The 20066-nt window shown below is 34.3% G+C and overlaps 1 protein-coding gene across 1 annotated transcript; it reads right to left on the bottom strand.

Moving 5' to 3' along the window:
* Positions 1-8185: 8185 nt before the first annotated feature.
* On the bottom strand, positions 8186-19842 carry LOC129004999 (DCN1-like protein 3). The gene is made up of 4 exons (XM_054433741.1): positions 19742-19842; positions 15899-16050; positions 12803-13364; positions 8186-11340 (listed from the first exon to the last, which is right to left on the bottom strand). The coding sequence occupies exons 2-4, from the start codon at positions 15990-15992 to the stop codon at positions 11121-11123; spliced, it is 876 nt and encodes a 291-aa protein (XP_054289716.1). The 5' UTR covers positions 15993-16050; positions 19742-19842; the 3' UTR covers positions 8186-11120.
* Positions 19843-20066: the final 224 nt, after the last annotated feature.

Genomic DNA, 20066 nt, shown 5'->3' with positions numbered 1-20066 from the left:
TTTATTGTGTTTCCACTTGGGAAAGCCTAAAAGCTGATATATCAATGCAATTAACTCAGGAAATTGCAAATTCACATTTACTTGAGTTTGTGACCACTTTACATCTATAAGATTTAAGATATTTAGTCTTAGAGGAAGTGTTATCTCAACCCCAGCTTGAATCATATGTTACATTTTTGAGTTCCTACTAGTTCATTGTCACCAGTTAAGCTTTGAATAAAATCTTAACTTTTGCTGTTGTAAATATGAAGTATGTTTTAATGTATTTACGATTACCGGTAGGCTACTGTATTATGACAAAATTTTTTTTTTTTATTATTGAAGATAATTTGACGCTATTCAGTGCATTCAATGTACTATATTACATTATTGCACTTTTTGTTTGACTTCAAAATAAAAAATCAAGCATTGAAATGGTAACCATTAAACATTAGTAATTGGCCAGATTTGATCCAGGGACTTCAGGACAGAAGGCTTGTTGCTCTAACCATTACACCAGCCATCCCAAGGTGAGCACCAATAAGACAATCAACTCGTAAATCAAGAAATGTCATGATTAAAAACTCACCATTTCTGAATTCTCTTACACAAAGCATCATTCTTCTAAACTTGATCATTTGAGTGGTATTTTGGTAGAGTTTGAAGTTGAACAGGACAGGATGTTGGTAAAGATTTCCAAGTGTTACAATGAACGTTCAAGATCGCACTTCAGTTTATTCTAGTGGAGCAAATGATTCACACACAATAATGTGTCAAGTGCTAGACAGTTTGTGAACAGACAAGTTTTGCTCGTCTTACCTGGTGTGACATCTTTACAAATAGTTTTTAGCCACACGAGTGATATGAAAATCTTACTTGCTACACTTTGCACATCATTAAAAATTCCAAAAAGAAATTTACTCTGAATCAAGCAAGCATGTTACTTAGTGTAGTCATACCTAGTTGTATATGTGTGATACCAAAGATTACATATGCTACGCAAAATTTTTTTAATTTTGCGTAGCATATGTAATCTTTGGTGATACTAATACTCAAGTCTCATATTTCAGTTGTGTTGTGTCATGCTCTTTTTCTTGAGACAATTTGATATTCCGGTCTCAGTGGCAATTGAGAGTAGTTGGAAGCAATGACATAATATCTGCATGACAAACACTGAAACGGGGAGATTCAGTGTCTCCTTCAAGTAATTTTTATTTGTAAAAAAATCAAGCAGCTCTAGTTGCATACATGAACAAACCTAGCGAAGAACAGAAGTAGGGTCAGACTTACATAGGTGGCAGGAAATGTTAGCAACACATCTTCAAACAACATTGAAGTTTGACTGGCAGGGTAGCCAATTGGTTTTTAGCGCTTCACCTATCAATCATAAATAAGGTCGCCGGTTCGATCCTGAGAGAAGAGTCAGCATATTTTTGATGGTAGAAATTGATTCAAATCAGCTTTTTCTGATCTGGGCTTTAAATAAATGATCCTGACTGATGAACCAGCTGACCTTAGACAAGCAATACAGATCATCTCACTCCATCCTAGACTCATCATTCACTGATATATTTTTAAAATATGCACCTATAGGTGGCGTCACTATTTCAATGATTTATTATTGATACGGGCTACGTATAATACTAATCCTGAGTTCTACATTCTGAATACATTTAGAATCCTTTTCTTTGTACAACTGCTATTGACTGTCCTCTTGTGTCCTCTCTTATTGCAGCAAGTATATTACTTTTTGATGCTCTCTATTTAAGGAGCAAATAAATGTTTGTAGGTTGTTGTTTACCATCATAACATTCCTCAACAAAAGACAAGAGGAGTTATCTCGCTTACTTGTTCCATAGATGTAAACTTGTTCCTCACATAACATTTCTTATCTTAAAAAAAGAGCAAAGATAAGGTTTGGGAATCCCCTACTTGAATGTAAACAATGAGTATGATAAATGGATGATGATATAAACATGATGTCATCAACATAATGTACCAATTATGTACACAATAATGTAGTGTAAGAATTAAGCACTGAAGATTTACAATTAGTTGATTAATATTGCAAGGATTGAAATATCACTTTAGCATGGAGTTAAAGATTGAAGTTTTTTATAACTCAAGCACTAATATCATTATAAAGGATAGATATTACTGTATTTATCAAACATATTGAATATGAATTCACTAATGTCTTCATGTGTCAATTCTTCAAAATTTACTAGCAACAGATTATCAGTCTTGTTGTTACAAATACAAATCCTGTCGATGTACAAGAGAATAGTGATAGCTATATTTTGTTTCTACTTGCATCTCAAGATGTTGCCTTGGTCGTGCTGGGCTATTAATTATTATCTATTACAGTATGTAGTGGGCAGTTTGCAATGGGAATGCGCAAACTAAAGCTAAATTCTTTCAGATTCAGGTTGCAGGGGGAGCTACTGCAAGGTATGTAAGTTGGGAGCAGGCAAAATGATTTTGTGTCCTAGCAATGCTCTTTCCAATAAATCTCAGGAAATGATAAATGACTTGACACTAGGAACCAGAAAAGAAGAATTTCCACAAAAATACTACCTACCGTCCCTAATAAAATTGTCCGATTTTCATACATAGGCGCACATTTCTGATTTGCGAGATTCTACTTAATATAAATTTTGAAGAGACACACAAACTCTCATTAGTGTGAAAACGGTTTATAGTTGTGAACCAGTTAACCCATACTTGTTTTGATTTAATTTCCAATTTATTTTTTTATTTTTTCAATAATGATTAAATAAATATGGTGAGATTAATTGTTTTTACTGTGTTACAAGTATTGAAGATTCGAAAGCTAACTAATGTGTAAATAAATGCAAAAAGTATGGGAATAAAATTAGTAAATGTCGACCAATTTGTGTGGAATTTGGTAAGAAATCAACAGGAATGTTCAGGGAAACCACAGTGCTGCATTGTTTTATTTTCATTTGTACGTTGTATTTAAGAAAATTAAAATCCATGTTATAGCCCCTGAGCTCTAACGTAACTAAAATAGGCTTTACCTTTGTCAACCCAGCTCAAATACTTTAATACTTTTCAATGAAATGGCGACCATACAAAGTAGGTATTTTCAGCCAAGTATGAATGGAGATGAGTGTAGGATGAGTGGCGCGCGATGGTGTAACTGTGTAGGTTATGGCCGTTTCATCATCATAATGCCATCATCAGACACAAAATCTCAGCTGAAGCGTCGTTGAAGTCAAAACACACAACACACACCAACATTACAAGACAGTTGCACAATTTGAGCTGGATTGATGGAAATAATAAGGCTATTTTTAGTAAAGAAACTTACTGGTCGCTCTCAAGTCCCCATAAATACGACTTCAGTCAAGCTGACAGTAAAAGGGAAGATCCCCTTTATTTTGTTGTTGTGAACAAAAGCCTGCTCGGGACATAGACCCAACTTCTGAGCACGTTAATTTGTCTATGACTATAACTATAGGAGCTTTTAAATTTGTTTACATCATACTACACAGAAACAGGTACTTTTCCAACCGTATTGATAGGCTGGAAAGTTGCCTATTTCCGTGCCTAAACACGGAAAAGTAACGTTATATACTTTTGATTTTTACTGTGCACTTAGTCAGCTGATGAAATAAACAGCAAACTGCAACGGCCTATTTTATTTTTTCTGTATTGTAAAAATATTATAATTTATATTATGTCCTAAATAAACTGTGTTATGCGTTTAAAATGTACTAATTATTCTGTGTATTATGATGTAAAGAATCTAACGTTACTTTCCCGGTAAGCTTTAACGTACTCGCACAAAATCTGTTGTGCTCGCACCGTAAAACACTACTTACCGGGGATAGTATCGTAATATACTATTACACACTGTTATTCTCACTAAATTACTTATAAAGGACTCTAATTCAGCCACCAATCTTCACATCATGAACCAACCCAAATATTAACTAACCAGTAACCACTCCTGGCGATATTCCATCTGGCTCAAGGAATAACACTAGATTAAATCAGTACTAACAACTTTAATCATTCGATTGCAAATGCCAACCTGGCAAGATTGGTCATGATTCATTTTTGTATAATTGAAATTGTCCTATCTAACAGAGATTTGCTAATATCATTCACTCATCACGGTTAATTAGATTGGCAGATAATGACATAACATAAACAGAAATAATTTGTGTGAAGTGATTTTTTCCACTTGTTTCTCTAAATCAGATTGAACTTAATGAAAACACTATTTGAAAAATATTGTTGAATTTCATTGATTAAAACTTGCATTCAAATTTTTCCTATTGATATTGTTGTCTTCTCTTGATGACTTATCCTCAATACCAATGTTCAAGAATCGGTGGTATCTAGAACTGACACAAACTCTAAAGCAAAGCTTCTCGTTTCTTTGACACACATTTTAAAAATCACTCATCAGTTTTCTTTGTTTCTGTTCCATTCGTAGTACTGGACACACATCACTGCGCAGACGATGTGTTACCATTACACGAGAACAAGGTATAACTTAACTACAATACAGTGCTCACAATAAACGTTAATAAATGGCAAGATTTGTTGGACAGTTTCTACTTGAAAATGTAAACAAAACATTTTAATAACACAAAAAAGCTTCTGAACCAATTAAAACCGTTTTTGTACGCTACCTGAGGGGCCTGAAATCGGACATGCCATAAAATCCCTTATTGCACCAAAACCTTTCAAATCTTGAACCGCACCAATTGAATTTCAAAACCAAAACTTTCCCCATATGAGATTCGGCTTGGCACATCACTACATCAACTGCCTGGAACTCTGGAGCGACAGTGAGTTACTTGTATCCTTTCATCCTTAGGCCTACTTACCATGTTACTGTATATTCTAATTACAGCTTATTAACTAATAGGTAAAAGCTATTTTTAAAATTATTGTCCCTAAAAATGTATCAAAAAAAGGAACTACTGGCAAACAGAAAAAAATCCATACAGTTGAAAATATTTGTATTTTGCATTTATAATATTACATTTCAGTTACAACAAATAAGGATATCTTTATAAATAGCTCAATAAACACACAAACATACACCCGATCGGTTTATAAATGATAATTGTTCACATACAGAATATAAGTTCGATAATGAAAAGCGAGATTGTTGGTTCGCAGTGAAATTTCAGAAAATATTATGTTTTGAAAAGATTAAGACTTTTTTCTTTCTAACGTCCATAGGACCTAACCTTTGACAAATATCACGTTTTTAGGAGTTAGCTGTATTAGTATATAAATGCTAAAGTACTGTGAGATGTTCAATGGGTAATGAGCCCACAGGGGCTGTCCTTGGAATTTGTCTTACTCTGAATAATAAACAGATGTTTTCTATTACTGATAACACAGGATGTTACTATTACCAACTTTCACTTTAAAAGTCTCCAACAAACTTCACACAAACCAACAAATCCCTGCTTATTTTTACAATGAAAACACCAGTCTTAGAATCTTCTTAAATACAAATCACACAAAGCTATTTACAACCCTACGTGACGTTTCTACGTTCACCATGGCATGAACTTTGGAGGGAGAACGTAGAAATTTACACTCCGATAGTCTATACATATATAAAACTGTACATGGACATATCCTGTATCCTGTACTGAACCGATAAAACTGGTAGGAGAGAGTGAACAAGTTAACACTTTTTTGAGGGATAATTAATGTGAGAAAATTAAAGGAATGGTTAATTTAGCGTAACCACATGTCTACATAATTGTATGTTGGTTTTTGATAAAATGATTAAACCGAGGGGAACTTGGATCTGAATATTGTGACAAAACTTCTTTATTGAGAGATTACAGGGAATAAGTTAAATGATCTCCTTTCATCTGCAGTTTTAAACTTTTAATTTGTATATTTGTATTATTTGTATTTGTCTGGGTAGCTGAGATGTTATAGTGTTCACCCTAAAATCTGAAGATAACTAATTTGATTTCAAAAGAGATCGTTTCCAGACCCATATGAATTAATAAAGATCCTACCTAACAAAAAGGTCGACATTAGATAGTAACAAGACCAGGGTTCTGACCGCTCTCTTTCAAAATGTAAAAAATGCCACTGGCGTAAAAAATGCAGTACAGTAAATAAACATTTCTATTTCTCTGTCCTTTTTGTCTGTTAACATACATTTATTATTATTTCAACACATTATGTCCATACATAACCAAAGTAAAAAATAAATAAAATAAAAATCATTGTCCTCCTTCATACTTATGTAAAATGAAGCAAAACAGGTTTCGCCGTAAACTTCCAACCAAGCCGGACACCGTTTCTTCAAGGTGAGCCCTCCACACTAATACACACATTATCAAGCTTAATATGGATTGCACATGTACGGGATTCAAACCCCCGCATGTAGGAAGACCTTAACGCTACACTCGTTTGTGCAACGCCTTAGCCAGCTGACCTACCATGCCACCACCAGCCAAACGCAGCAAGTGCCGCTATAACCACACTAGTAACAACAGGGTAACTAATGCTCTGAGCTATACTCAGGCTTACGTTTGTAAGTGTTAACTTGGACAATCTCTTTCCCAGCCAGAACTTTATCAAAGTAACATTCACAAATCAACTAAAATAAAACTGACGGAAGACTTTGTGATTGGCTGAAGCCATTAAAGAAACCAAATGGGGAGTCGATCCATTCCATCAGTCTTAAAGAATACTGAGAAATTGTTGATTATTGTTTAGAATGGCATTCGATTTTGGTATTAAGTAATTGAGTATTGACAGTGAAGATAAAACATTTCAGCTCAGAGACCACGAATGTAGAGCAGACCATCCCTTCATTAAGGGACTTTTATAAAAAATGTTGTTTGCAAACAAACTTTCATTCTAAGAATGTGGTGCTAGTTATGTTAACTATAACTTGGCCAAGTTCTGACTCACACAACAGAATTAAAATTTTAATTATATTAATACAACTAATTTAAAAAAGTAAGTTATCTACTTTTTCATCTACATTAATACTTAATTTTTTCCATTGTGTACTTAAAGTAAGAGATAACATTAAAAAATCTGTTAAATTTTTCTTTATCATCCCTCCAATCAAAACAAAGTTTATTTATTTTTATATTTTTTTTTTACCAACGATCATGAATCCACATATGTTCAAAGAATAAAGTATTAACACGTTGACTGCGCGCGCCGACTTTACAGGCGCTTCCCAGTGGCGGGCGAAGCCCCGGCGCGCAACCGAATCAGCGAACGCAATTGGCATTCAAATATTTCAGTCTGACGAATCACAAAAGAGCAGTGGTGACTGTGCTGCGTTACCCCGAGAGTGGATGTAGTTCACTGAAACACCCAAAGGTAGCAGCACTGCACGGATCCGTATCCAGTGTCTTTGTAATGTGGGTTGAAGAGAAAAAATCCCCGAAACCGGGGCAAAAGCATTGCCAGACAGGATTTTACGGGAAATTTTAGTACCAACCTACACCAAAGTAAAGCTCGCATTCTAAGCTGGCAGGCTGGCAACGATTATAACGTATCTGTCTGATGCTAAGCTCACACTGACTCAATATATTCCTGTTGGTCTGGTGCCGACTTTTGTCGGCGCGCGCCACCTGGGAGCGCTGGCGACGCCGACTAAAGTCGGCACGCGCAGTCAACGTGTTAAACATTAAACTAGGGTTAAACATTTTTGACATCTAATTCAAATTGCAAATTTTTTTATTAACTTTTCAAGTCAAAATCTTCTCTAAAAATTAATTAATCATCTGTCAAGCTCCTAACAGGTGTCAACTGATTATTTAAATGTTTTCTTCTCTGATTTCAAATATTTTACTAAATACAACAAACAGCTGATTTTGGTAAACATAAAAAATGTCAAGTTATAGAATATTAACACATAATGAAGACCTAACTCAGAATCTCTCACTAGGTACGCTAAAAAACAGTTGCATTTGAATCTGCAAATTTTATCACTACAATTTAAGAGTGCTGCTGTCGCTGAGATTTATTTAAATGTAGGCCTATGCATTTCCCTTTTCTATATGATCAGCTCAGTGGCGGATGCAGAGAGAGGGCGACCTTCTCCCCCTCGGCATACATATATATACATATATTATTTTACTGCATGTAATACAGTAGTGTATAGACACATTGCGTAAAATAATTTACACTTAGTTTACGCCAATTTTTCACGGGGGGACCCCTGAACCCCCCGGTTCGCCCCCCCCCCCTTGTGACTGTTCTAGATCCGCCACTGGATCAGCTGATGGCAACAGTCTAGTAATTTCAGTTTTCTCTCCTACCACCCTCAAGTTTAGCCCATCCAGCAACGTTGTTTTTTATTGCTTTGTTAAGAGTTCTGGGTTAAGTCTTTGTTCTGAGAAACAAACAAGCAATTGATTCAAACTTAAAACTAGTAAATTTTTCAAGTAAAATTATTGTCAAAGACCATTATTGATTGTTCATATAGAATCGACTCCCTAAGGTAATAACTAAACAAAAAATCACCCAAAGTAAAGAATCACAACGCTTATAGATTAATGTATTTATATACCTTATGCAGTCAGATTTTGGGTATATTACATACGATACCCGTATATAAATTTAATAAAATGTTTCTCGTAAATTAGCTTTGAATTCAATTTTTCCTTATTTAAAAAAGAGCTTTCTCTTCCCCATGGGTTAAGTTGTCTAGTGCACTAAATTAATGTTTTTACACTAACATTTCAACACTATCCAAAAATGCTAAGTTAAATAAAAATTCCCAAATAAAAAAACTATAAAATTAAATGCTGTACAATTTCCTTACACCTTGCAAAGGGCACTTTTGTGGTTGAAGCTGAAATTATAAAAACTTAGCTTGGCAAACACAATTTACCTAGATTAACCTTTTTTGGAATTTCTCCCTATTCATTTTTTTCATACCACTACTCAGTTTGGTTTCTAGATCCGTCAATTGAGACTAATTAAGAACAAATCCTATCAAAATAATAAATACTTTTGTGAGGCAGTGTAGGGAGTACTAAGGGTTAATTTATTGTGATACTAGTAACAGTATAGCACAAAAAAGGTCATAAATCAAATGTTCAAGGTTTAGGCTTAGTTGCCGATTGTAACAAATAAAAATACTGTCTTCAGGTTTTAACTACACAACCTAAAGACCAAATAAGTGGTGGTATTTACTAACAGGAAACTATCCAATTTAAAGCTAAATACACCAGAATAATTTGTCATGCTATGAATTCCCCTAGATCACACTAAGCTAAAAAATATAAAAACAATAAATAAAACTTTACACGTCTGTACAAAAGATTAAAGATTTACAGGAAAACAAAAAAAAGAGTAAGCGAGATCTAAGTGCAAAGTTTAAATTAAACTACGGTTTTACCACATGTACATATTTCTGAATACAAAAACAACAACACAAGACAACAAAAAAGTAATGATTAATATTAAATGATCTGTCAACCAATATTATCACGTTTTAGGGTTCGATGAAACATCAACATTTGCCCTAATTACTAAAACTGAGCAGTTCACTGTTGGGAAGAAAAATTTTAACTACGTATAGAAAATGACTAGGTCTATTAAACACAATAAACTTATCATTTAGAAACACAGTTTTCTTTACATCTTTCTAAAAGCTTGGTTAAAACCGTGTAAGCCTAAAAGAAACAACACATGGCAGTAGAATAAGTAAACTATGCAACGTCGATAAAATTAAAGGGTTATGCTTATTACCGCATTGACTATGGATAGTAAAGCTGAAATCTCATTGGCATTGCAAACTTTATGGCCGCTTTAAAGTGAGATAGACTGAAATGAGTTGGCCTGCCTTTAATAGGATTAATTGATGGAGTATGAAAGAATCAACCACCACTTCTTAGCTTATCATTTTTTAAACCAGACTCAATCGACGATGTTAGTCATCAATGAATACATTTTTTCATTAACTACTACTCTGAATACTAACTCACAATAAAACAAACATAGGCTATTCATGCCAAGCAATGAAATCACTTTATTAGAACCTACCTGCAGTCAATGCTACGAAAATTAACTATACAACCATTAAGATTTTGTAAAACTTTACGATTCATAAAAACACAACTATAAAAAATTGCTATACTTGCTCATAACAGCATCCTGTACCGAATTTGGCAAAAGCTTAATCTAACGGACATTCGTAAATCGTGAACACACATAGTACAAAGTGTTTACTGGCTGTTTGTAAGTTTGACACATAGAAATAGTTATGCAAGTAAAAAATTAAAACTTCAATAAGGAGTTCATAAATTTAGCCTATCCTATAATATATAAAGAAAAGTTCAAGGGTATGATAATACATGACTGTAGTTTGTTAAAAGAAAGCATTTAGGTCAAACACTTTTAATTATGTCATAAAGATCAAATATACTCTGAGACAAATTGGTTATTATTAATAAAAGTTTGTAATTTAAATGTCTTTAAAGGAATAATCAAACTAAAAGTTGCAGGCACTTACAGGTAATTGATCTTAATTGTAAATTTTGCCGACGATAAAAATAAAAACGGAGCCTCCAAGCCTCCACCTCAAAGCTAATTATTTCAACAGCAAGCTTTTACATTGGGAGGCGAATTATTTTTTTAAATACCTTAATTTGGTAAACTTTATGATTCTGATCAATTAAACGTTTCTAATTGCGCAATAACCATTTGAAAATTGTTCACTACGTAAAATGTGATACTACTGATTCCTGCAGGATTAGATACTCATACTTCAAAAATCATACTTAAAAAAATCATACTTTAAAATCAGAATCTATTGCATACGGTAGGTAAAAAAAATTGTCTTTTAGTTCTTTATTTTGATTCAGTCCAAAACTATGGGAATTTGTTGTATCTATACCTAGAAAGGTTCTACCTTATTTCTAATCTTTAAGTCTCTAAGAGCTCTGCCCCCAGGCTTTCAAAGTTATCATTTTTAACAAACAAGAATAATTGTATTGATTTATTTTATATATACCTTTTATTTGGAGCACTTGCATAAAATACGCTTGCCATCATCACATTTTTGCCTTCTCACCCTGTTGAGAAGGGCTAAAACTACTATTTTCACTGTAAAGATATCAAAGTTACCAACAGCCAGACATTGAATTTACCTAACTGTCCCACTCAGCTTTTATAACTTGTTCCTTTTCTTTGCTGATGTTCTGGTTGGCCTGGTCATTTTCAAACTCTACGAAGTCGTCAAATAAGCTCGGCCACGCCTCTGCGTCATTGTAGGTCGACAAGTCGTCGCCCACTGCCTCCGCTAGGTTGAGGAACATGTACCACGTGTCTCGTGGGATGCCTCGGATATGCGGATGGCACTGGAGGAACCTGTCAAGCAATAAACAGCTGCTCAAATGTTTGTTGATTATTCTGAACGGAATAGTTGTTTAGATTTATTCTTTACCTTCACGTCTATCGCACTTTGATGACGGAGATCTGTTATGATTTGATGATTGATTCCCAGAATCTAGAATCTAATTTTACAGTCTCCTATTGCTACATATTGCCTTGGAAACTTCTCTGTAATATGTGTAGGTAGATTCAATGGCGGAAAAGGTATAACCATAGACTAACCAACACCACAAGTAGACTTATCATCCCATTGTAAATTTTGAAGCTCGTTTTTCGTGTCTAGTTAATGTACGGTGACACTGGGCACTAGTGACGACGGAACTTTGTTTCTTTTATTTAAAGGTTAATGATTTGAGCTTTACTGTTTGGTTATATAGCTAGTGGACGAGTTGTTGTTTATGATTAGATCGTATTATTTCATGCGCCACGTCACTTTAATGTACATTGACCAATTTATTTACATGGAGAGGCGAGGAAGGGACATATGTCTTTGCTTCGTCCGTGCCACGTCTCCGCCCGACGTCCGTTCTGTGTGAATTGGGCCTTAATCATTAGCCTAGACATACAGGAATAGGCATATGGAACTTCTCTGTTCTTGGCAAACAATATTTTCTATGAAGAATCTAGTGGACGTGGTTCAAAATAAATCAATTGCATGGCAGCACCATCAATGGATTCTACGTGTTAAATTAAGAAGAGAGTTATTTATTCTGCAGCTTTTTCCGTACATATTGTGTCAAGAGTCAAGAGATTTATTGGTCTAAGAAGACAAGATGCTCTTTTTCACACTCTGTAAGATGTGTGCAATATAAGAGTCAGATTTATTAGGTCTTTTATTTGAATACCACTATTTAAACCATATTTTTATATAGGGATAACATTTGTTATCAATCTGAAGAATCTTTTATTTTATAATAAACCAATATTCACAATTAAAAGAAACAATCTACCCTAGGTTCAATCTAAAAAAACTGTTAGAAAACGTTTAGCCTACTAGGCCTATTGAAAATAATTTTAAATTGATAGGTATCTTTTGAGTCCAACCTAAATTGTAGGGTAAAAAGTTTACCAAAATCTTTTTGGCAAGTAGAAAGTTAAAAAAGTATTTCTTATATTCTACAGAAAAAGTGCCTAATTTAATTGTTAGAGTAGGGTCAACTTAAGTGTCCTAATAAGGCTAGTCTAATCGGTTGAGTAAAATCACCGACTGATCAATGACTTTAAACTTCAGTGATCCCCTAGTTAAAGTACGGTAATTAATTTTTAGCTACTTTCGTGACCCCATTGTAATTGATCCAGGTTCTTGTGACTCCTTTTAAAATAAGGGTTTTTTTGTGTGATTCTAGTTACTCCTTTTAAAATCAGTGGCATTAGGTGACTATTGGGCACCTTGCATTATGGTGATTTATAACTGAGCATGCTTCCACATTAAACTCACCTGAGCCACCGCTGCAGTATAGCCGGTTCCTGTCCGCAGAACACCAGTCTCCACAGGTCCATGGCCATGTCTGCCGCTAGTATCCTCTGTCCCGCCGCAGAGTCCAGGCCAAACCTGAACGTGAACCTGTACAGGTCCTTGAACACCGTCTGGTCTTCTCTAACCTCCGTCTCCAACTCCGCCAGTTTGTTCTGTATTCCCTTCAGCGAGTCGACGTGCATCGCACGACACCCCTTCACAAACTCCTCCCGTGTGAACCGACACATCTGCGATGCGTCCAGCTTCCACGCGAGCAGCAGCACACGGTACTCGTCTGGCGATAGGTTCAAATCCGCACAAAGCCTTTCAATGCCCTCCGCCTGGATTTCCTCATCAGTGTCTTTGTAGATGTCGAACAAATTATTGATACGATTTTCCGACACGGTCTTGCCGATTTTCACGTCCGACGCGCGTCCCACTCTGGTGTAAAACGTCCGAACACTTTTCTCGCGCACAGGCTCGCTGAGACTGTTTCCGTTACGTTGGTTCACACATTGGTCGGCGCACATGTCCCAGTTGATTTCTACAACATAATGTTTATTAGTAGTAAAGATGGAAATCATTTATAATAGGCTAATGGCTGGTTATCCTAGCTGTTGATTTCAGCAGAGAGAAAGTGAGTTTATTGCTCCGCATTATTGGATCTTTTTGGTATTGAGTTTTCCTTGGGCTAATCCAGCTGCTGGGAAAATGTCTGTATTTTCAGTGTATGTGTCTGTATTTTTTATGTTCAGTTTGTAACGAGAAATGCAGCCAAATTTGACAGCTAGGATACCGGCCTTTAAACTAATACAGTATTGTAAACTAGAGTAAACACCAAAACATACAACTTAGTGTCAAATGTGTGTATCTGTAATGTTAATAATATGTAAGATAGGCCTACATATCCAATATGGCAAAATAAATACCTGGGTATTTAGCTAATACTTGTTTAATATAGGGTATTTTAAAAGAGTTAATAATTTAGAATAGACTTGATGTTACACCCCTGTTTTATTGCAGATTGAAAATTGTATAATCTTCAATGAAGAAGAGTTGGCAAGAACTACCACAGCATCAAATTTGATAATACATTATATAGAAATTCTAAAACTAATCCATAGCACAAAATGACATATGCTAGAACAATTCAAAATTGTCAGAAACAAGGGAAAAAATAATTACAGGTTAAGTTATGACCACGACTATTTGGAAACAGCACACATGCGATGACCAATATTTTATAAAGTGAAACCCCCTTTTATCTCAACAACCTGGGTACGTATTATACAACTTACAATTTTAAGTAACACATGCAGGTTACTGAGTAGTAACCTGCATGTGTTATTAAGACCTGTAGTGTCTGTATGTGAGTGAGTACTCGGAGAATATTTGGACACCCTTAGGCTGTAATCTAAACATTGATTGCAACTCTACTACAGTCATACATGATACTATTTAAAATATTATTTGTTATAGGACAGTGTTTAAATTAAGATATTATCAATTTAGTTAAAACAGACCAAAACAATGTCTCCAAGACCTTTTGACAGTTCCTTGGCTTGACTCATAGTCCTTTGATAAGTTCAGCGGTTATGAAGAGACATAAGTAATTTTTAATATAAGACTCTTCAAAATATATTTTTTTACCTCCCTATCATAAGTTTTAAAAATATGTTCTTCCTTTTAATGTTAGAAAGTATAGCCTAATTTTCAACTGTTATGAATGAAACAATCAATGTTTACACATTTTATCTTTTATTTGACTGAGATGGAAAACCAACAACTTGGTCAACCTGCATAAAATTGACTGAAGATTGGTCTGAAGATACAAGCCAGAAACAAAGTTAATAATGATGTATTTTGTTGAGCTAGATCTCATTAGGATTTTAATTTATTCTATAAAAAACAAAAAAGAGATAAAGAGTTTTATTTAATCAGTGATATGACAGTGCTGGCCAGCCTTTACAGTTATAACCAGTTTTATAACTTTTTATTCCATTTTAATTATTTTTTAATTATTTTATCGACATGACAAGTTTCGATTAGCCTATTGTGATTTTGACAATATTTTAAAGAATCTTTTGTATTCATGAGTTGAAATTGTTTCAGCAAATTTTCCTATATAGGGAAGAAGTTATTGCCTTAGATGGCACAGAAAGACCTAGACCCGGGACCGATTGATTTTTAAAAATTTTTGATCTCTCAAATAGCAAAAACACTATTCTTCAATGAGTTCACTAACCAGCAAGATCAGGTAATAAAAACAAGGTGTTATGAGGTTATAAGAATTTGCAAAAATTGTTTGTTTATTATTTTCACCCTTAAAACTTGGAAATAACAAACTTTTATTAGGCACAGCCATTGTTATGAGCTAAAAAAAAGACAATTTTATCTATTGAAGCATTGATGTACAATCAAAGGTTACGGAGAAAATTTTAAAAAATGTACATTTAAAATTCCCATGTTATTCTTATGAAGTAAAAGTATACTGCTGTAATTTGCTTGTTTATGGATATATCGCCGTAAAATTTTGCAAATTTATTTATTTCATACCAAGTTATAAGTTACTATTAACATTTGATGAAAAAACACTTTTCCCCTTCCCTGTAGCAGTAAACCTAAGTACAGTACTTACTCATTAAATGTAGTTGCCTATAAAAATAGGAGAAAAATTGTTTAGTAACATACCTACCCAAATGTAAGAACCCAATCAGAAATATTGAAAGGATTGATGCCACATTACTTGAAGAGCCCACCAGAAATCTCAAAAAAAGTCTGCAAGACTTTTTAACGGTCTACGATTGAAGTTAAAAGCAAGATTTGATGGAAATCGTTAAGTTAGCCATAGCAAAGTAAGAAAAGAAGACCTCGATAACTTAAATAAATAAATAAAAATTTGATTTTCTAAGAATCATTGTTTTATGGAGAATTTTGATTTGTAAGAATCTTTTTTTTCATCAAGAACTAAGTTTAACTCATTACATTCCACCCTTTAATGCGGTAATTTTCTAATGATTTCAAACATGAATGGAAACTTGTACTCATCGACATAACAGTTCGCCGTAGTCTACTGACCTTGTGTCTGTTTCTGAGTTGCTGGGCCGTAATTTTCCGATCGTTCAGCCTGGGGTGGAGGGCGTCCCTTCCCTCTAGAGAAACAGTTGCCCATTGGTCTCCCCTCACTGTCTCCCTCATTCAGCCAGCCCAGCGGCTCAGCCCCTCCCCACCTACAACAAATCTACGGTTAAGCTCACTGTATAGAATAAATCACTGTCCAATCTCTCATAACTGTTATTTGTGCAGCAAAATGCTTCTAACTTCAAGGCAAAATAATGGGGTCCTTTATAAAACGAGAGTAAAGCCTTAAGAATCAATTTCATCAAGTCATTGAACACAAATTGCGCATTACATTATTGTCTACAGTTTCTGGTATGTAACAACTCAAATATGTATGCGCTCAACAGATGTACCTTACTAAATTGAGGTTAGAATTTTTTGTGAATGAGCTGCATTAACTTAATGAAGCAATGGGACTATGTCTTTACTATAAAGTACACAATTAGGAAAAACGTGAATTGAGATATTGTATGTTTTGCAAACTTCTAGTGAACAAATGTCACTTTGTTTGACAATAAAGGCATTTTTGACGACCCTACCCTGACACAAACACTTCATAGATTAGGTAGTTTGAAGAAAAAAAGACAATTAAACTAACTACCAATGTAAGTAGACCTGTAAAGGTTAAGATGTAAGCATCGATGTACAAAACTAACTGGATCGGCCGCTAGGCTCCGCGACCCGAGCCAACGGCCGGGGTTGCGTTTTAGATTTTGCTGGCGTCATGTGGGATTAAGCGTCTCACGGCGCCACATCTTAGTATTTTCGCAGCCAGGACGGAGCACTCCATCCAGCCCTGTACGCTCCACTATAACGTTGTAAGACATTTTAAATACAATTTTTCATGAAGTTTTGTACAAGTAATAAAAACGTAAAAATAACTCTGTGAATAACCGAGTTTGAATATCACAATTTAGCCTATAAACATTAACTGTCAGCAGATATTTCACACTGAGGTTTCTGTTAAAATATATTTTCAATTTTCAATTTTATTTCTATGAACTGGTGGAATAAAAGTACGGTAGGCTAATAAAATATTACAATGAAGAAACTTTTATGACTTTGTTCTATCCTTACTACTCTAACAAAAGAAATCATGTTTAAAATGTAACAACACAAAATAGATTAATTTACAATGGGTGTTATCAGTTTCTCGTAAAATACCAAATACTCTGGGGCAAAGTATTAGTACAGTAAGAACAAAGTGAGATTGTATAGCAAACACTTTATTAAGGAAACTTTGTAAAATAAAGAAACACATTATAACACTAAGCTGCCTTCAATTCGCCCATGCGGCAACCCCCGATACACAGCTATATTGGCTCGGAAAGCTCTACATGAGCCTAACAGCCTGCGCACAATCCAGTTAGTTTTATACATCGATGGATGTAAGTTATACCGTAACTTTTACTGGGACTTTGAACTTTAATATACACTAGTGTACCGGTTGCTCGAATTCGAGCAATTGCTAAGTATTACAGGCGTTCTTTTAACGAGTAACAGTCATAATTTCTGATGACTTTAAAAGATTCGACTCAAAAATTATGGAAATACTCAAGAAGTAGGCCTACATAACAGATCGATATAATCAACATTTCTTGTAAATATCTTATCATTTTTCAAAAGCTGATCTTGTTTTTTAGGGTTTTCTACAAATAGCCTTACTTGTAGCCGCATTAGGTTGTCCATAATAACGATCATAATTTTAAAAAAACCATTACCGGTATTTCTATTTATTCTCCTTGGTGGTGTTTTGTGACTCCTATGTTTCCATAGTTTGCAACTCGGCTCTTTCAATGAGTACCGTACTAAGAAATGCAGCACAGTGTTACTTCAGTTTCCTTTTTAGTATATAAAACTATCCAGGCTCTCTCGCTTTTTTCCATTGTAATATTTACATCAACCCAAATTCAAATGGTAAGTATTTAGTTTCAACCAAGTCAGTAAATGTGTGTAGCAAACTGTTAAATTAGCAAACTTATTGACTGTTATCAATCAACATATATTCTTCTTCTTACTTTTAATTTTTGGCAACAGCTGGAGTTTCATAACAGTTTTTGTTTCCCATGTTAATCTTATGGATAAATACTAAACTTTAAAGGGCCCCAGGGCCTCACTCTCTAATTATTTTCCTAAAATTAAAGTTTCCTGAAAGTTTCCTGCACAACTTCACGTTACGCTCTTTCCAATGACACCAAAAACATGTCAATCGGTTCAGTAGTTTCGGAGGAGTAACTTAATTGTCACAAAAAACCTGCTTACGTATTAAATAAGTATAGATGTATTGATCAATGTATTTTTAAAATACTGCTGTTCTAGGCCTATTGATATTGTTTATCTTCCATTCTTCTTGTTTTTATTTTCATCTTCCACCTCCTCGGACGAAGCTGACAAACAGAACTTTCGTATCCTTCTAACTTGCTTCAAGCAGACCAGATATTTAGTAAATTTGTAGATGGGTTGTGTATTTCTCGTTGCATTGTGTAACTTAGCAGTCAAGAGCCTAAGTTAAACTCCAAACCACTCATCAATCAGTAACTTTGTTTAAGATGTATTTAATTTATTTTCTTATGTAGGCCTTCTCATTTTATTGTAATTTTGGTTAGAACTGTTTAACTTAGTTTAGTTTGAGAGAAGTTCTACTGTACAAAATCAAACATTTTAAGCCATCCTAGCTTCTTTGAGGGAAAATATATTCAGATAGGCTAGGCGTTTCTATAGAATTTATTTCTAAAATTCTAAATTAAGTTAGGCTATAGCAACATAGCCTATAGCATAAGCATAATTTTGGAAGTAGTCTAACTTAAATCAAGCATCATAAAACACAGGTAAAAAAAAATTGTAACCAAATTAGTTTAGGGCCTATTGTCTGGATGGCTACAAATTATTTCGCTACATCTAGGCTACCTTATGTGTTTAGCTTGTGCCTAGTCTAAAAATGGGAACATTTTAGGCTAGTCACATTTTTGTTCTAGTGAAAATTACAAACTACGGTACATAACTTACTTAAATAAACTAGGTAGCTTAACTCCTTTAAGCTTAATTTGCAAATACAGCTTAGAATGACCAGACGGTTGTGTCCTACACTACAAGTAGGCCTAATTTAATAGATTCTACCATTGTAATTTAAAGATAGCCTACTGTAAAACGCTTATCCTACCAACTAGGGCTAGGCCCTAGATAGGTAGGCTACATGAATGGGTAACAGAGTAGGTTTTATATCTTATATTCTGACAATAGAATGTAATAGTTAAATCTGATCAAGATCGGTTGTTCTAGAACCGAAGATTTATGAAGATTTATATTGAAAAGAAGCTGAACTAGGAGAAAACTCAAAAGAGGCAAAGATATTGAAGTAAAATATGTTAGTTGCAAGACTGACTAAAATGTCTCTTAGACAAGAACAAAAACTGTTTGAATGTATTCCATTCAAAATTATATGGGACATAATTAAGTTATAATACTGAAATGTGTTGCCTTACTAGGTACACAGCACTGTGTTAAAAATGCATTGAAAGTATCTATAGGCCTAAGTTAACTTAGAATGAAAGAAATCTACAAAATGAACTAGGTAGGCCTAATTTAAGTGAATTTATTTACTGTGGCTATAAATCTGTTTAAAAAACAATAATTGTGACTTTGAAATATTTTTTTCATTTAAATTAAAAGAGATTATAACTAGGAAATTATGACAAACTAAGACCCTAATTACAAAGACCAAGGGTCATAATTTCAAACAGCATTATCTTTATGCTCAATGAAGTAAGAATATTTAATTTAAGTAAAGAATATTATATTTACTCAGGAAATCCTATTGTAATGAATATCACGGCAACCCAGGATGAATTTTCTTTCACAAATTCCCATCGCAAGAGACAACAATACAAGACATTTTGTTCTAGCTCTGGCACTATTTTGACTTTTGAGGTTGAGTTGAGTGAAATTGAGAGAAGTTTCAGACCCAGACCATAGTTTCAGATTCAGGACCCACTGCACTGGATATGTTTTCTGTTTGTAAAGCCACTAAGCAAAGATGACCAATTTATATGTAAGAGAGTTCATTTGTAAAGCAAATCGTATAAAATATAAAGAAAAGTACAATGTATACAATATACTTTATTGTTTG

This window comes from Macrosteles quadrilineatus, unplaced genomic scaffold, assembly GCF_028750875.1.
Source record: "Macrosteles quadrilineatus isolate MER2022 unplaced genomic scaffold, UCM_ALF_1.0 Scaffold_14__1_contigs__length_3811126, whole genome shotgun sequence".
In the NCBI taxonomy this organism is placed as follows: Eukaryota; Metazoa; Arthropoda; class Insecta; order Hemiptera; family Cicadellidae; genus Macrosteles; species Macrosteles quadrilineatus.
The sequence above is the reverse complement of the archived record's forward strand: the minus strand, read 5'-3'. Positions and strand labels throughout refer to the sequence as shown.

Bases quoted from the DNA above. Each gene is read 5' to 3' on its own strand.
- LOC129004999 (XM_054433741.1), bottom strand. From the start codon at position 15,992: ATGGGCAACTGTTTCTCTAGAGGGAAGGGACGCCCTCCACCCCAGGCT. The intron at 13,365-15,898 runs GTCAGTAGACTA...ATTATGTTGTAG, and splicing joins AACTCAGAAACAGACACAAG to AAATCAACTGGGACATGTGC. The intron at 11,341-12,802 runs GTGAGTTTAATG...ATTGCTTGACAG, and splicing joins ATACTGCAGCGGTGGCTCAG to GTTCCTCCAGTGCCATCCGC.